The sequence below is a fragment of the Cynara cardunculus genome (assembly GCF_001531365.2).
Source record: "Cynara cardunculus var. scolymus isolate 2C chromosome LG 13, CcrdV1, whole genome shotgun sequence".
NCBI classification, from domain to species: Eukaryota; Viridiplantae; Streptophyta; class Magnoliopsida; order Asterales; family Asteraceae; genus Cynara; species Cynara cardunculus.
In genome coordinates, this window is record NC_037540.1 from 2,482,174 (window position 1) to 2,499,247 (window position 17,074).

Genomic DNA, 17,074 nt, shown 5'->3' on the forward strand with positions numbered 1-17,074 from the left:
TAGGCAAGTCCACATTTTTTTTTTAGAAAACAAGGTACATCGACTCTAATAATTTAATATTAAATACATTATTAAAATATCAATTTTATATTTAATTTCAAGTGGTAGACTGTACATTTTTTTAAGGAAAAGTTAAAAAAAAAAAAACCCAACGAACTATCACATTTTGAGTAATTAAACGTCTGTTTGTTAGCAGTTTGATGAGACTCAAAGCTTATTCAGTAAGTTATACATGACTGTTTAGTAAGAGCGATATATAAAGTGGCTTATTCAGTAAGATTATAGGGGGAACTTTTTGCAGAAAGTCAAGTTTTTTTTCCAAACTTGTTCATCCCGCTTAAAAAACACGTTCTTTCAATATATGAAAAAAACCCTTGAACAAAAACATTCACAATATATGCAGACAAATTAATCCAGACATGACTTGATAAAAAACAAACCAAACAGTTCGTCTCTAAACTATTTTCTTAAACAAATAAATCTTTAAACCTTTTGAAATCAAACAATTAAACTCTTCAACTTAGTAAAACGGAAAAACCAGAAGAACCAAAATCATAAAATAAATTTTGACTGGGTAAAAGATATAAAAATCGATAAAATAAACGATAACGTCTCTCATTTAACGATTGTTACAGGAAGAGACCAAATCTGGATATTTCTGCAAACCCTCGTGACCAAATTTGGTGGATTTGTTTTTTAGCGATATTGCCAAAAAGTAAATCATCTGATAATTATAAGTACTAAATTATGATTAGAAAAAGACATTGTAGATGATGTCATCATCATCGACATAAGTGTTTCTCATGTGATCATAATATAATATCATCATTTGACTTCATAACACCAATATTCGGCTCGGCTCATTCAAAGGCTTGATTAATTTTTCAAACCGAGTCGAGCCATTCAAGCATACACGCTACAAGTCAAACATGTTTACAGGTCGTATAATCAAAATATAATATCAAACTCGAGCCAATAAACTAGTTATTGATCTCGAATTTGAGCTCATAAACGAGCTTATCAAGTATAATGATAACCCAAATTTGTCGAGCTCAAGCCCTACATTGAAAAAGTCATTCCGGCTCGAGTTCGAGCCTGGTATTACTATTTCGAGACAAGCTTGAGTAACCTACTACTGGCATTCGTATACACCTCTATCTAGCAAAACTGAAAAAGAGGCTTCTCCTCTTCTACATATAACTTGAAAGGATTCGAGAGGTTCGCACGGTACCATGGAGACGACAAGATGTTGCTTGTTGTTACTTGTTTGATTTAGAGACATCATGAAACGTACCTTTTATAACAAATCATCTACGCTGCTTCGATTGGTTCTTGATTTGAGTTACACATTTTTAAATTTCCGTTGTGCTTGTGCTATCATAACCCAGCAACCGGTGGGAATTATGTCCGTCATTTGTTGGACATGTCTCTATGACGTGATGCTTAAGTCTATACGATTACTTGCATGAGCTCAGTACTAAATTCTCGTGTTTGTTTGGTACGTGGTCGCGTATCCAATCACTTTTTGATGGTTTTTGATATCTGACAAGTTTCTTAATTCTGTTTTGTTATATGTCATATCTGCGCGTTACTGAGCGTTTTGTTCAGCCACAATTCTTTTTCCCCGTATTCAAGACATAGAAAGCAGAAAAGTGAAATGAATATATGAATCGAAGGTATATGATTGTGGGTTAAAAGAATGAAAAACCTGTACACAAGAAGAAGAAGCTGTGCTTTGTTATACTATGCTATGCAGACCGTTCATGGACAATAAGACTGTTGTTCTCGTACCCATTGTTGTGAATGATCGGGAGCAACGGATCAACTCTCCAAATCCCGTCAACGATGAATTTAATCTACAAAACAATAACCCTAATTTATCCAAACAATTGTTGATTTATTTTTGTGATCCAAACAAGAAGCTATCCTACCTCATATCTTCCTGGATACAACTTCAGAGAAGCAGAGAAAATTCCTGTCTTTGTTTTCTCCATCTTTATCTGCAATATCATCATCATATAAACTTCTTAAAATCATAATTAAGTGATCACAGGCTTATATATACGTGTATATATATATATATATATATATATAGACGAAGGATAGTGTGAGAATAGGAGTTAAGGTGAGAAGCGTAAGAAGGAATATGAATCCTTGATCACTTTTAATCTCACACCCACCCCTGAATTGCGCTTAGGGAAGTGAGCTGGTGCATTTCAGTGCACCACATTAGTGTTGATCTTCAATTTAGGATTGATCCAAGGATGGAGATCCCTTCTTACCCTCCTCATCATAGCAAAACACAGCTTCTTCTTCTTGTGTATAGAGAGAAATAGAGGGAGGTTCGGGGGAAAACCTCCAAAAAATGAAAAACCGAAGAACACCCTGGTAACCGTTCATTTGAAGGATATACACATGTGCATACAAGTAATTGAAGTTGTTTCTTGGTTTCTATGCATGTATGCATGTTATGCACATGTGCATACCGGACAAATTACTTGCATGCACATGTGCAAACTGTATAGATGAATGGTTACCAGATAATCCTCAGTTGTTCAGTTTTTTGCAATTTTCTCCTGATCCTAACCCTATATACATATACATATACATATACATATACATATACATATACATATACATATACATATACATATACATATACATATACATATACATATACATATACATATACATATACATATACATATACATATACATATATATATATATACATATCTATATAGAGGAGGTTTACTTTGCAAACCATGTTATTTGTACAAACCGTACAAACCTCATTCAATTAATCATAATTTTTCATTTTTTTTGTAATTATGAGAGGTTAATTAATCATTTTTATTGTAGAGGCTGTTAATCATGAATATTATCATCTTCATAATATAAATTTTAAAGAAATATATGAAACAATTTCATTAAAATTTCATAGCCATATATGAAATAACTTCATCTAGAAAAGTATTATATGAAACAATTTCATGAAACAAAATCATTAAATTAAACAATAAAATCGACGGATAAGGGTGGTTTGCACGGTTTGTACAAATATGGGTGGTTTGCATTTGATCGCTCCTCTATATATATACATATACATATACATATATATATACACACATATACATATACATATACACACACACATATATACTCAGAGAGAGAGAGAGAGGTGGGTAATTATACAAACCAACACATAGTTACAAACTATACAAACCAATCTCAACCGTCCATCTGGTTTGATGAAATGTAGTTTCATAAATATATAGATTGTTTCCTAATATAAAACGTTGATCATAATTAATGAACTTTAATCATCTTCAATAAATATCCAGATCATAATGAATAAATACTCATCATTTCCATAAATATGTCAATTGACTGGTTTGTATAGTTTGTAACAATGGCATGGTTTGTATTTGAAACCTCCTCTCTATCTCTCTCTCTCTCTCTCTCTCTATATATATATATATATATATATATATATATCCCACACAGAGCCCACAGGTGGGTCCTGGCAACTGGGGTATGATGTACGCAGACTTGATCTCTACCTCAAAGAGTAACATCTGAAAAATGAGGATGATGATGCATATCATATTTTGGAATAATTATTTTGTATATTCTTTAAAAGAATTCCAAAAAATTTAAGAGAGGGAGAACCTGAGACGTCCAACCATCAAAGGATCCAACTAAGATCACTTCCAAGGCTGAATGAGTCCAAAATATGCTGGTGGTACGAAGAAGCTGCAAAGTTCTACGTGCACTATCGATTCTCCTTTGCTTCTCCACAACTAATTTCTGTGTATCACTGAAACCATACAGACTATGTGAATGAATGATTTGTATCACTGAAACCAAATGGATAAACTAAAGAGAAAAGCATACATTACTGATAGTGCAATCTTTCCTTCAAACACTGCTAGTTTTGCGCGTATAGATCTCAACTTATCCTCGGCCTTCATATGTTCGTTTTCTTGGAATTCCCATGCATCGGAAAGCTGCTGCAACTCACTCGAACTGCTTTCAAGAACCTGGTGAAGATTTGATGAACAAAGTTTGGTCACAAGTAAGAAAAACCAAATCAAACCAAACAAACCCGGTACATCCCACCTGAGATGGGGTGCGGGGAGGGTAAGGGTTGTTTGATTGGTTTTCCATTATGTCTTGTATGGATAAAGTTGTCAATGTGGATTAATCTGTCTGTATAGATTGTGAAGGTTTCTGTTTGGGAGGGTTTTTTCATGGACGGAAGGAGCATGTTTTTTAACTGTGAGGGGCAGGTTTGAAAAAAAACTTGGTTTTCTGCATGAAGCTCCTCCGTAAAATCTTACTGAATAAACCACATTTTGTATCATTAAGCCACTACCAAACAATACTATATAGTTGAGCGAATAAACTAAGTGTCCCATTAAGCTGCTAACAAACAGGCCATAAGATGTACATAGATCTGATGTAACAACCCGTCCCATGTAGATAGAAAAGTAGATTTGCAAGCTTATAGGTTCAAAGTTGTGGGCTACCAATAACTTCCACCATGATTCTAATCTCATTTGGAGGTTATTGGGCTAGTCTGCTGCTTTGAGCTATGGGGCATTACAAAACTGAAGTTCCTTAATACAAAACCGTAATTTCAAGTGAAGTCGGAAAAAGAACAATGTTGATAGTATCGAATTCAACTGCTTAAAGGCATGATTATGGAAGATAAAAGGTGGAAGTTTACTGACCTCTGAGTTAAGTGTCTGACTTTTGGATCGCAATGAGCGAAGGGCGGAGGAGAGCTCAAGTTGCATGTCTTGAAGTCGAGATCTTATCTGATCTGGGTTTATCTCCTGATGTCTCTCTTGGAGTTGCGAATCACGCTGTATAGCTAGCATTTTAGCCGTTGAGTCCTCTTTTCCATAATCAATCTCTGCAGCTGAATTTGAACCAAATCAACCAATATTGGCAAGCATATTGGTGAAAAAGACGTAATTTAAAATTTTATTGGCTACAAAATCACAAAAAAAACCTTGAAAATCTGAGAAGTGCCTTCTTGGAATTGTCCAAGTTCCTTGTGCAGTTGATTTACCTGAGATATTCACCAAAATTCATTACTAGAAAAAGACATAAACCATCAAACTGAAACCAAAATTTCTCAATTTGTTCATAAGCAGAAGCTTAATACACAGTAAAATACACATCAGCTGCATGGGTTAAGATGCAGCTTAATCTCCATATTGAGATAAGGGTCTGTTTGTTAACAGCTTATTCGGTTAGCTATACATGACTGTTTGGTATTTGCTTAATGATATAGAAAATGACTTATTCAGTAAGCTTCTAGGGGGGAGCTTTATGCAGAAAACCAAGGTTTTTTTTCCCAAACCTGCCCCTCCCAATTAAAAAACATTCTCCTTCCATCTATGAAAAACTCTCTAAAACCTTCTCCATCTATACAGACAGATAATCCACAGAGACAGCTTTATTAATACAGGAGTTAATGAAAAACCAACCAAAGAGCCCCTAACTCAATGCCTTATGGGTTGGAAATGAACAAAAACCAAAACAAATTGCGATATACGAACAGTAAATCTTCGATTAACAGAATATTAACAATAATAACTCACCCACATCAGTTGACATGTGAAAATCTGAGAGACAACCGTTGTCTTTACTTGAAGCATATATGTTTTTCTCCATACAAAGGTCAAATGACAATCTCCTATGTTTCTTCAATCTACTCAGTATACCTTCTACTCCTTTATCTTCATCATCTGCTTCCATTTCACTAATCAAAAAGAATTGTTTTAACTCAATTTAAACCCAATTTGTGGAACTTTAAACAGAAGCATTTAAAACAGTTGAAAGTACAACTTTGTGGACTCTATTTTCTACATGAAGATATTGAAGGAAAGAAACAATGTACAGTTGATTAGAACAAGAATGATTTCTATGTTCTTGATTTTGTTACCCACTACATTTTTCACATATATCATCAATCTTTATTCAAGAAACAGAAATCATTGGGAATGGCATTCAATTTCTAATGCTTGCAATAAGGTTCAATATACCATTGAATCTTTTATCAAATTATGAACACCAATTTTCTTCTGTCTACCATTGAATCTTTTATCAAACAACCCCAAATGAAGAACTTGTATTAGTGGATTACAAATTCGAAAAGAAGAATCTTACAGTGGTCTACCAGAGGGTGAAGCAGCTTCATGTCTTTGTTGATAACTTTCAACCCTTGTATGTAACTCCCTCAGATCATTAAAATCATTGCTCTCCAAATCATTTTCATCATCAGAAGAATCCCAACCCAAAGCCAGCCAACCACCTGTCTTGGTGATGGCATTCACTAAGTCAAGTCTCCCAGCATCCAGTAGTTCTTTCTTGGTTGGGAACTCATTTGGGTTCCTCGAATTCTTCATGAACACCAAGATTTCTCTCTCTAAAACCAACTCTGCTTCACTATTGAAATACCCCTCAAAGGAAACCCCACTTCTTGTTATTGTTTCTTTCAACTCTTTATACCCTAAAACGCAGTCCTTTTTCACCGACAAGAACGAAACTCGGGGCCTAATCTTGAAATTAGATCCCAACCCAAGAATAGAAACCACAGGGGAAATTAAGTGATGCACAGTTGAGGAGGCGATAGATGACACCATTGTTCAGGCATTTCATCGAGCAGTTGGGATGTGTGGGTAAAAATTTGGACCAAGATTCCGCATTTGCAGTGAAGTAAAGATTATGGTTTCTTACAAGAAGGATGGAGAAAGAAGGCGATGGAGGGAGGATCGGAAAACGTGAAGAAAGAAGGGTGTCTGAAGCAACGAACAATACAAAAACGGGATGAGTCGAGTACAAATTTAATGGTTGATACAACGTGGAGTAAACGTCTGTACTTTGGGAATACCTTTGAATTTGATAACGGTAGCCACCCTTAAAATTTAGGAAATGAGTTAAAAAAAAGTATATGTTTTTATTTTAGTTTCTTCTAAAAGTATTTTAAAGTAGGGTACAAATTTAATGGTTCGCGTCTTAGCCGTTGGATGAGCCAAAAAATGTTCCTTCACATGGGTGTCCTTGGAAACGTGTTCCGTATGAGACCGGTTAGAGTTGTCAGTGATCAACTTTTTGTCTAAATAATACAAGACATATCAATAAATCCCGGAATTTGCATAAAACAAAACGATCACATACACATTGATTGTTAAGTTTAACGTCAAAGAAGCAACAATTAATATCGTGGCATGGAGTTATACAAAACGATAGGGACAACAATTAAACTTAGATACATCACGACATAAGAGTTTCAAAACCTAAATGAAGAATCAATTGGATTTTGATGGTTAAGTTGTTGGTTTTTAAGCCCATTTGGCCATTACAGACATCCCCCCGGCGCCTAGCAAGACCGCCGAGAACGCTTTAAGTTGAAGCTTAATACTCCCTTGAAGTTTCGGACCCATAAAATCAGCCGCAAGAAGATCCACCATAGCCATGTAGATTAGGAGACCAGCGGAAGAAGCGTTGAGTAATCCCACGGTGATCAACGCGCTTGGGCTGTTCTCCTTGTACGTCTTTGCTAACCCGATCCCTAACGCAATCCCAAACGGAGTCGTTATCGAAAAGAAAAACACCAACATTGCTTTCTTCATCATCTTGTATTCAGCCTGCAAGTTCATTAAACCAAATATTGTTACCCAAATGCAATTATAATAATCATTCAAATGACATTTATAAGAATATGTGTCATCATATTAGATTGCTCTCGAAAAGAGCATTTGAGAAGAAAACGAAGGTTCTAATATATATTGGAAAATAAATGGTTCAAGTCCAGCCAACATGGAACTCTAACATGCCCCTTCAATTGAGGCTAGACAGATGGACACACACTACAACAAAACTGAGTTTATAGGAAGTTTAAAATTTTTAAGCGTCTTAATAACGTACTTTATAGGACTTCGGCATATAGGACCAACCATAAAACTTCATATCAAAAAGTGTTACAATAGATTTATAATACATTTTTATTCGTTTTAACAAGTTTTTTAAGATGCTTTTAAAAAAAGTATCGTTTTAATCATTTTATAGGACATTTTTTAGATGTCTTATGAATCCATCTTTTTATCAAACACTTGTATTTATATGAGTTTTTTAAAATAGTGTCCTATAAAATAACTAATACGATACTTTATTTTATAAGCGTCATAAACCTATTGTGATATTTTTTGATATGACGCTTTATAATTTGATCATATAAACTTAAGTTCTATGAAATAAGTTATTAGAATGCTTAAACATTTTAAGTGTCCTATAAACCCAATTTTGTTGTAACGACAATCCCAAAATGTCTAAAGGGGTATGCAAGATAGGTGAGGCCCACCTAGACAAGTACAAATTGCATTCTTAGAGTGATAAATGTATGCTTATATTATATGTGAGAATATTTCAAACCCTCTTATATTACTTTTTAAAAGAGACGATGTGAATCATAAAATGTAGAATTCAACATATATAAAGTAAAAAGATCAAGTCTAACTTATATATATATATATATATATATATATGATTTTTTTTAAGTATATAATATTTATATACGGCAAATGCAACAAATAAACTCACACACCCTCCTTATTTATGATGAGGTTTGAACCCCTAACCTCCTAAAAGGTCAAGGGCTACGATACCGCTAGGCCAAAGACCCTTTGGTAAGTTTGTGTGAGTATATATATATATATATATATATATATATATATATATGAGTGTGTGTGAGTATGTGTTTGTAGGGCTGGATTCACGTGAGATTAGTCTGTCTTCGTGAGGCAACATTTTTACACCTGAAAGTTCACAACAAAATGTTGTGAAGTTAAAAGAAAGTCGAACCTTCACGGCAAAAACATTGTGAAGGTTTCACAGTGTAAAAATGTTGTCTCACGTGTCTCATGAAAACAGTCTTATCTTACATGATTTCAAGTTTAAAATGATCAAGTACAACTAATATGAAACTCTAATCTAATATAATCTCTATACCTGTAGGATGCAACCACCAAGACCCATGCCTTCAAACATTTGATGGAAACAAAGAGCTGCAATCAATGGTTTGATGACGCAGATGTCGTTTGAAGCTCCAACACCCAGTCCAATTACAACTGAGTGAACCACTATTCCAAGCTCCATCACCTATACATACATACATACATACATACATATATATATATATATATATATATTTACATCCAATTAAGAACTTCCAAAACTTCGAAATCAAAACAAAATTTTGAATCTATTATTGAGTAGAAGACTAACCATGGCAACAACGCGATAACGTAGTAATTGTGAACCAATTGGTCCCTTTTGAGCACCATGGTGGTGGCTATGATGGTGTCCATGACCACTACTCGCCACCGCCATCTCATGGTCTCCGCTGCGGCCGGCAGCCTGATCACCACCTTCAGCGAAGACGGAGTTATTCTTCTTGGTATACATACTGGTAGCCATGGAATCCACCATAAGTGTAAAAATAGCAGATAACATAGCCACAAAACCAGTAAACGGAAACTTATGCCAAGGGTTATCAGCCAAGCAACTGGACCTCAACATATCGAAAGAATCCGGCAAGACATGCATGAATCCGGTGGCCAGAATGATGCCGGAGGCAAAAGCTTTAACGATGACGAAAAGGCTCCGGTCAGGGCTGAGGGCGGGGATCGAACGGGTGATGAGAGGAAGACAGACGCCGATGATGCTGGTTATGAGGATTGTAGCAATGCCGATGAGCTTTAATGGCAGAGCTTTGGATTTGTTGTTGCAGGCATTGTTGGTTGCTTCTTCGCATTGAGCTAGGGTTTTGGTGGAGAAGAAAGCTATGAAGAAGAAGGTAATGGAGATGAGGTTTAGAAGCTTGGTGGTGTTGCAGGCAGCCATGGCTTCTTGATGGTTGCAGGTGGTTATGGATTTGTACTTTGGTCTTCTTGATGTTTTCAGATATATAGACACTTGTCTTGTGATAGATATAAATTAAATAATATACAAGTTGCTAATTAGAATTAATAATATGTTAATTTAAAATAAATAATTTTTTTAATACAAATTTACAAATAAATGTTGAATTGGACAAAAAAAATCTACATGTCTATATGAAAACAAATACAAATTTAGGGGTTGTTTATTTACCTCATAATAGTTTCATTAAGATATAATATTTGAATCATTAAGAGGTGAATCTTGTTTGACAAAAAAAAAATCATCTTAATAGTTCTAAAATCCTCTGAATGATTTTGCATCCTGAGCCTCCCGGCGCCCTAATTTTATTGTAACAAATTATCAAACAATTATATTTCATTTTGCATTATATCATAAGAGCTTCTTAATCACTCTGACCACCTAATCGTTCTGCACTAAACCATTCAGCAACTACCTAACAGTCCCTTATTGGTTCAATTGACAATAAAACTCGATCATTTCGGGAATTTTTCTACAGATCATTAGTTCGAGTCCTGCAACATCATTGGAATTTTTCAGACTGTTCTCCATGGTTTTTGTGATTGGTCAATGTATGCATAAACTGACCCGGTATGCAACCATAGTCAGAAGAAGAAAAAAACACCAACTTAATTTGATAAGCTTGAAGAGAAGACACTTAGCATTTTAAATAGAGAAACCAACAACTAAATGCAAAATCAAATCAACTCTAAGCGATGGTGAAATAAACGACTCTTTGGCAACCCATAACTTTTCCCTGACGGATGTACCTTTAAGATGGATTAAAATTCCGTGAAATCACGTTTTCTTATCATGTGAAAAAGTCAATACGATTTGATTTGGCAAAGTCAATTTGTGTCGATTTGGAGAATAAAATATATATTTTCACATGAAATCAACCGTTTGAACAAGACACAAAACTACATCTTAGGCGTAAATCCGAAGTTGTTAGTAGCTGATAGAAAAAATCAGTTTTTTGTCGAGTTTGAGTTATTTTTAGTTTTTCGGTTTATTTCGAAGAAGCTTTTCGGTTTTTATAGTTGATTCGATGTTTTTTTTTTGGTCTTTGGTTAATTTTGACTTTTTTTTTGTTGATATCATTCATATTTTCTAGTATCTCAGAGCATCCTTAAAATTTAATATGTACAGCTTTATAATTTAATAGCTAAACAAACACCCTAAAAAGCAATTAATGTAGAGGGTCAACCATTATAAAACAAGATTGAAATTACATTATTAATCTATTCTATAATTAGATTCGATAACATTCAATAAAATTAAAACATAATTTGTTTTTTTGTTTTTCAAAAACAATAAATGATTTAATAATTGATTGAAAAGGAGATTTAATCGGGGCTATGTTTTCTCCAACATCTTGGGATGCTTCTAATAGCAATTTGAGAGTCCCTATAAATTGTATTTTGTCTTTCTTACGTGAGATCAGTTTGTTTTTGTGAGATTTGTGAGACCATTTTTTACACTTGAAACTTTACAGTAGAATACCCTTCAAACATTGTGAATGATGTTTTTGTTGTGAAGGTTTGGCTTTTTTATCTTTACAACGTTTTGCTGTGAAGTTTAACGTGTAAAAAAGTGGTCTCACGAATATAGGTTGGTCTCACATGAACCCAATATATATGTGTACTATATTATAAAACATTTGACAAAAACTCTTAAAAACCATTTTTTTATGCATGAAGTACTGTATATTGATGCATATTACTTAAAATTCAAGATTACAAGTAAATTTTACATAAGTACAACTTATTAAAGCTCCATGTTTGAATTTGTGTAACTAACTGCGGATAAACATAATCAAATAGAGAATAAATATTTCATTTTAAAATATAAAAAAAAACTAAAATATAATTAGGATAATTATTGAGTTCTAACAAAATAAATAATTATTATCTTTATAAGAAAATTATATCAAACCAAATATAAATTATTTCGTTATTGAACCTAAATTAAATTATAATAAAAAAAATTGAATTAAAAAATTACACAAAAAATAAAAATTTTAAATAGTTAATTTGATACTATTATCGATATATTTTTGTCAAATTTTTATGATATCTTCAAGTTTATATTATATAAAAAATAAAAACATCATCGCCTTTTCAAAATCACATAAGACCATACTATAACATCGACTGAAATAAAGAATAAAATAAAATATTAAAATCAAGATGTATCTCGCTGCATCACACGAGTATATATAAATATATTAAAGGTCATTAATTCGAGTCTTGCACAATCACTAAGGATTTTCCTGACTGTTCTTCAGGACCCTAAAATTAATCAAGATACATGCAAACGAACTCAAACACCAACGTAAATTTTTTTGCAATGTGTGATTATCGTTTTGATCCTTGCTTGACACATACTACCTTTCGTTATTATAAAATGTGTTAACTTTTTTTTATAGTTTTATGCATTAAAAACTGTACTTTATTTTTATTTTATCGTCACTATTTTTATTTCGATATACATACAAATAAACAATTATATTAGCGAAAACGATTTTTCCATTTATTGACAATAATTAATATTTTTTAATAAACAAATTCAAATAATATTTTCAATATAACAGAGACATACATGTCGTCATTACTTAATATATTATACTGTAAATCAAACATATCATATTTTTATATAATTTCTTTTTAACGAGCACAACATATTTTATACAATTTTAATACAGTTAACAGTAAAACAACATATTTCAAACCACAAGAGTGATGTCTGATTGGTTGAACTTGACTCCAAAGGTCAAAAAGTACCAGAAGGTCACAGGTTCAAATCCAAGAGAGAATAAAAATCCCCTTGTGGCCACGGAGGTTCAAATGCGGTGACTCCGAGCTATCTGCAAAGTAGGTGGTCGCCCTAGGATTAATCAGCTCGCATAGCAGGTTGGATATCCGAGTTAATAAAAAAAACAACAGATTTCGTCTGTCTTGTGTTGATGGCTAATTACTTTTTAGAAAAGTCAACCAAACATGATAACATTTTCAAATATATTTGTATTTATAGATGGATTTTATATATAAGTATTTATTATTTGATTCATAAAATATGATTTTAACATTGAAATAACAAATAGGAAACAATAATTGGATGCCAAGATTGTTGTTGGAAGGTCAATTAAGAAAACATTCGAAGAAAATAACACATTAAAAATAAAGTTACAAAAAAAAAAAAAACGGTGAAACATGCATACATTTAGTGGGCGTGTGAGTCAAGGGCAATTGAGTCGTCTAACGTCACATTCGCTAGAAGTGAGTCTATAAGCGAGCTTTAGGTACGTAGGGGTCGTATTGACTTTCTAGGAAGGACAAATTGGCTCGGTCAATTTAATTGTAAAAGTTAAGTATCATGGTGATAGGTTAGAAGTCGATATCAAACCTATTGGTGAATTTCATGTGCTTTAAATGAGATGTACACACACACACACACACACACATATATATATATATATATCTCGATGTGTTATATGTGTTCAATATATCAAAAAGGAGTTATGCATCTTATGTATCTGGCTTTGTATTAATCTGTGTTAGCATATTGCATGCAAATCAATATGTTTTAGTGTTATGCATGAAACAAATGAGCTTTTTATGTGTGTGGTTCATTTACAATGATGCCAGTGATACAGTATAAGGAGGCGGAGACATGTTCAGTCTATTAAGGTCGGATCGGCCTAAATTGGGCAAACTCATTTAAACCACACTTTAAAAAGATCTATATCATATATGTAGAGCATGTATCTCAAACGAAATTGCATCTTTTATTATCAGTATCGTCATTGGTAAATACGAGCATGTTTTCATGAATTTATATGCATGATAATGTTTTGAATGGCCAACGTTTTTAGTATAGGTTTGTTGTACGAAACCATGAACCCATTAAACTTATTAGCTGAATAATCGCATACATCTCAGGAACAGGAACAGGAGCGTCATAAGTAGACAAAGGTGAACATAACAAGGAAACAAAAGCAAGAGAAATGTCTAGATTTGTTATACTTAGTTGATTGCAGTTATGTTATATTGTTTTTTTTATTAACCTGGATATCCAACCCGCTATGCGAACCGACTAATCCCAGCGCGACCACCCTATTTGCGGGTAGCCCGAAGTCACCGCATTTGAACCTTCATGGCCACAAGGGGATTTTTTTTATTCTTCCCTGGATTCGAACTTGGGACCTCTAGGAACTTTTGACTTTTGGAGCCCAAGCTTATACCAATCAGACACCACCCTTGTGGTTATGTTATGTTGTTTTCGGTCTTTTGGTTTTGTTTCTTGTCTTTCATTCGATATAAGATGAACTTGATATGTTTAGACATTCAATTCTAGTTGTAAAAACTTTCATCACTGAGTCGTAAGTTTTTCATTGCATATCATAATGATACTTATTTATTTTTATAAAGATTAGTAAGTTGAATAAGGTATCAGTTGTTTATGATTTAAAAAAAAGGGTATTACAAAATTTATGGGCAATAACTTAGACTTATATAAAAAAAAAACATATTTGTTTGATGATAAATAATCAAAATTTAAAATACAAATAAATTTAAGGGTCGTTTACTAAACACTTATCCGGTAAGTGTTTATCGGGTAATTTTCCTCACTTGATGAATATGGCAAGGGTCAAAATTTTTACCCAGTAAGAGCAATGATAAGGATAGAGAGTCTTACCCGGTAAGTGATGATAACGACTCTTACCCGTATAAGCTTTTTACCGGATAAATTGTTGCATATGATACCGTTTTAATATACTACAATCTTACATGGTAAAATAGATTGACTCCTCCTTATAAGCACTTATCGGATAAGCATTTGGGTAAACGACCTCTTAGTTAGGAAATGAAAAAAAAAAAGAATGAAATTTGCAATATTCATGCCTTTTGACATAGTTTATTTTTGAATTAAAATAATTTAATAAAATAAATACTATATCCTCCAAATTCCATTGACTTTTACCATAATATTCTCTAAGAAAGTACTAATCATCCAAATATCTAATCTATGCACAATGGATAATTTTGGCCTTATATTTAATGTATTAATGACATATAACTTCAATAAATAAATAAACAAATGATCTTTGTTCTAACGGTACCGTAGTCTTTAATCTCCTAAAACATCAGGGGTTTAAACCTCACCAAAAATGAAAAGAACGTGTGAGTTAATTTGTTGCATTACCGTATATAAATATTATATATTTAAAAAAACTTTAATAAAAAAAAGCTTCATAAGGATATATATATATATATATATATATATATATATATATATATATGTCATACTTCATTTAATAGACGGAGTTGCATAATAGCTTATATATATGCAGTAGTTAAAACAACATCGTTTAATACTATTACAAAATATGAAGTTTGGTGGTCAAATTCAAAAAAGAACTTTGAGAAAGCTCCTGGGAGGCGGATGACAATTGACCGATGTTGCAGGATGGTATCTGTTGTTGATAGCAAGACGATGGGGAAGAGGACGGGAGGTGGTGCGTATGGGGAGGAGACGTTATAGGTCAACTGAAGGCAGTAGTGGACCTATGATTTTTGTTAAGCAGGCTTACCTTTATGGTAGATTAAAGCCTCGCAAAATGTCCGATTTGTTTTTAGCCCAGTTCCACAGTTTCGAGGGATTTTTTTGCTTTTTTTGTTGACTTCGAGAGACACTTTTTGATTGATTTTGAGGGATTTTTTTCGGTTTATTGTTTCTTATATTTTCTAATATTCCGAAGTACCCTTCAAATTCAACGTGTATACTGTTACTACCTTATAAAAAATTCTACTTACGAAAATAAGTTAAGCGAGTACATGATATCCCGCTCAAGGCTTAATAAGTCTGCCTCTAAATGAAGGGGGTGTGATTTTGACTTATACCGTACGACCAAGTACATTTGACTTTCATCTTCCAAATTAAAGTTTAAACTTTTTCAATTTAATACATTTGAATCTTGTAATTTTTTTCATTGGAATTTTTTGTCTTAAATCAAAATTAAATAAAAAGGTATAATATTTTAACTGGCCTCACATAAAACCTCTTTTCAAGAACACTAATGTGAGGTGTATTTTTTGGCTCATTCTACGGCTGAATCTAGCAGGGAGGCTGTGTAACATCTCAGGCCAACCGTACCGGATATTGTTTGCTTTGTCCACATACCAAAACACACGGTTTTAAAACGCGTCTGGAGAACAAAGGTTGTCTTATGAGGGGATTGATACCCCCTCTATCATACGCGTTTTTTTAAAACCGTGAGCTAGGTGTGTGGACAAAGCAGACAATATCTAATATGATTGGCCTGAGATGTTACAAATAGTATCAGAGCTGGGAACCGGACTGGTGTTGTCAGCAAGGACACTGCCACGCTGGACTCCAAAAGGGGGTGGATTATAAGATCACACATTGGTTGGGGAGGGGAATAAATGTTACCTTATAAGAGGTTTGATACATCATCTATCAGACGTGTTTTAAGACCATGAGTACATGTATGTGGACAAAACGAACAATATCTTGTACGGTTGGTCTGTGATGTTATAAGCTATAATAACTCATAACATGTCTTGTATTTGGACAAAGTAACTCGATGTCTTTATCAACTAAACTACACGACAAAAGCAATTATAACTCTTTTACAATCATTGATTTTTTATTGGTTTTCTAAGTTTCTTAATTACATGAGTTATTTATTCTTTTTAATATTAGCAAGAAAATTTAGAAAGCTATTTTTTAGATTGAATCATATTTTTTGGTTATTTTCCCTTTATTAAGTTTTTAATTCATATTTTTCTTTATTGATAATAATTATTTAGAACAAAATAAAATAATACACAATATTAACAATTTACTAAAAAAAAGCAACATGCAATTTCACAATAAATTATATATATATATATATATCTATACTATATTATAAAGCATTTGGCTAAAACTCTTAAAAACTCTTAAACTCTTAAAACTCTTAAACCCGTTCATCCCTAAACAATTTCATCCCTATCCGATTTCATCCCATAACTGAATTCGTATAACTAACAGCAGATAAACACAATCAAATACATGATAAACATCTCATTTTAAA

General features: G+C 33.0%; 2 protein-coding genes across 2 annotated transcripts; both read right to left on the reverse strand.

Moving 5' to 3' along the window:
• Positions 1-1,208: 1,208 nt before the first annotated feature.
• Positions 1,209-6,791, reverse strand: LOC112525758 (protein PTST homolog 2, chloroplastic-like). The gene is made up of 8 exons (XM_025136016.1): positions 6,184-6,791; positions 5,616-5,776; positions 5,021-5,080; positions 4,737-4,927; positions 3,898-4,043; positions 3,673-3,820; positions 1,932-2,000; positions 1,209-1,856 (listed from the first exon to the last, which is right to left on the reverse strand). The coding sequence occupies exons 1-8, from the start codon at positions 6,657-6,659 to the stop codon at positions 1,749-1,751; spliced, it is 1,359 nt and encodes a 452-aa protein (XP_024991784.1). The 5' UTR covers positions 6,660-6,791; the 3' UTR covers positions 1,209-1,748.
• Positions 6,792-7,173: 382 nt separating this feature from the next.
• LOC112524289 (probable zinc transporter 10) lies at positions 7,174-9,918 on the reverse strand. The gene is made up of 3 exons (XM_025134059.1): positions 9,301-9,918; positions 9,025-9,174; positions 7,174-7,664 (listed from the first exon to the last, which is right to left on the reverse strand). The coding sequence occupies exons 1-3, from the start codon at positions 9,916-9,918 to the stop codon at positions 7,359-7,361; spliced, it is 1,074 nt and encodes a 357-aa protein (XP_024989827.1). The 3' UTR covers positions 7,174-7,358.
• Between the last annotated feature and the right edge of the window lie 7,156 nt (positions 9,919-17,074).

Excerpts from the sequence above, each read along its gene's own strand:
- LOC112524289 (XM_025134059.1), bottom strand. The coding sequence starts at position 9,918 with ATGGCTGCCTGCAACACCACCAAGCTTCTAAACCTCATCTCCATTACC. Across the intron at positions 9,175-9,300 it reads GTTATCGCGTTGTTGCCATG|GTGATGGAGCTTGGAATAGT; the intron begins GTTAGTCTTCTA and ends ATGTATGTATAG. Across the intron at positions 7,665-9,024 it reads TTGGTGGTTGCATCCTACAG|GCTGAATACAAGATGATGAA; the intron begins GTATAGAGATTA and ends ATGAACTTGCAG.
- LOC112525758 (XM_025136016.1), bottom strand. The coding sequence starts at position 6,659 with ATGGTGTCATCTATCGCCTCCTCAACTGTGCATCACTTAATTTCCCCT. Across the intron at positions 5,777-6,183 it reads TCACCCTCTGGTAGACCACT|TGAAATGGAAGCAGATGATG; the intron begins GTAAGATTCTTC and ends CTTTTTGATTAG. Across the intron at positions 1,857-1,931 it reads TGTATCCAGGAAGATATGAG|ATTAAATTCATCGTTGACGG; the intron begins GTAGGATAGCTT and ends ATTGTTTTGTAG.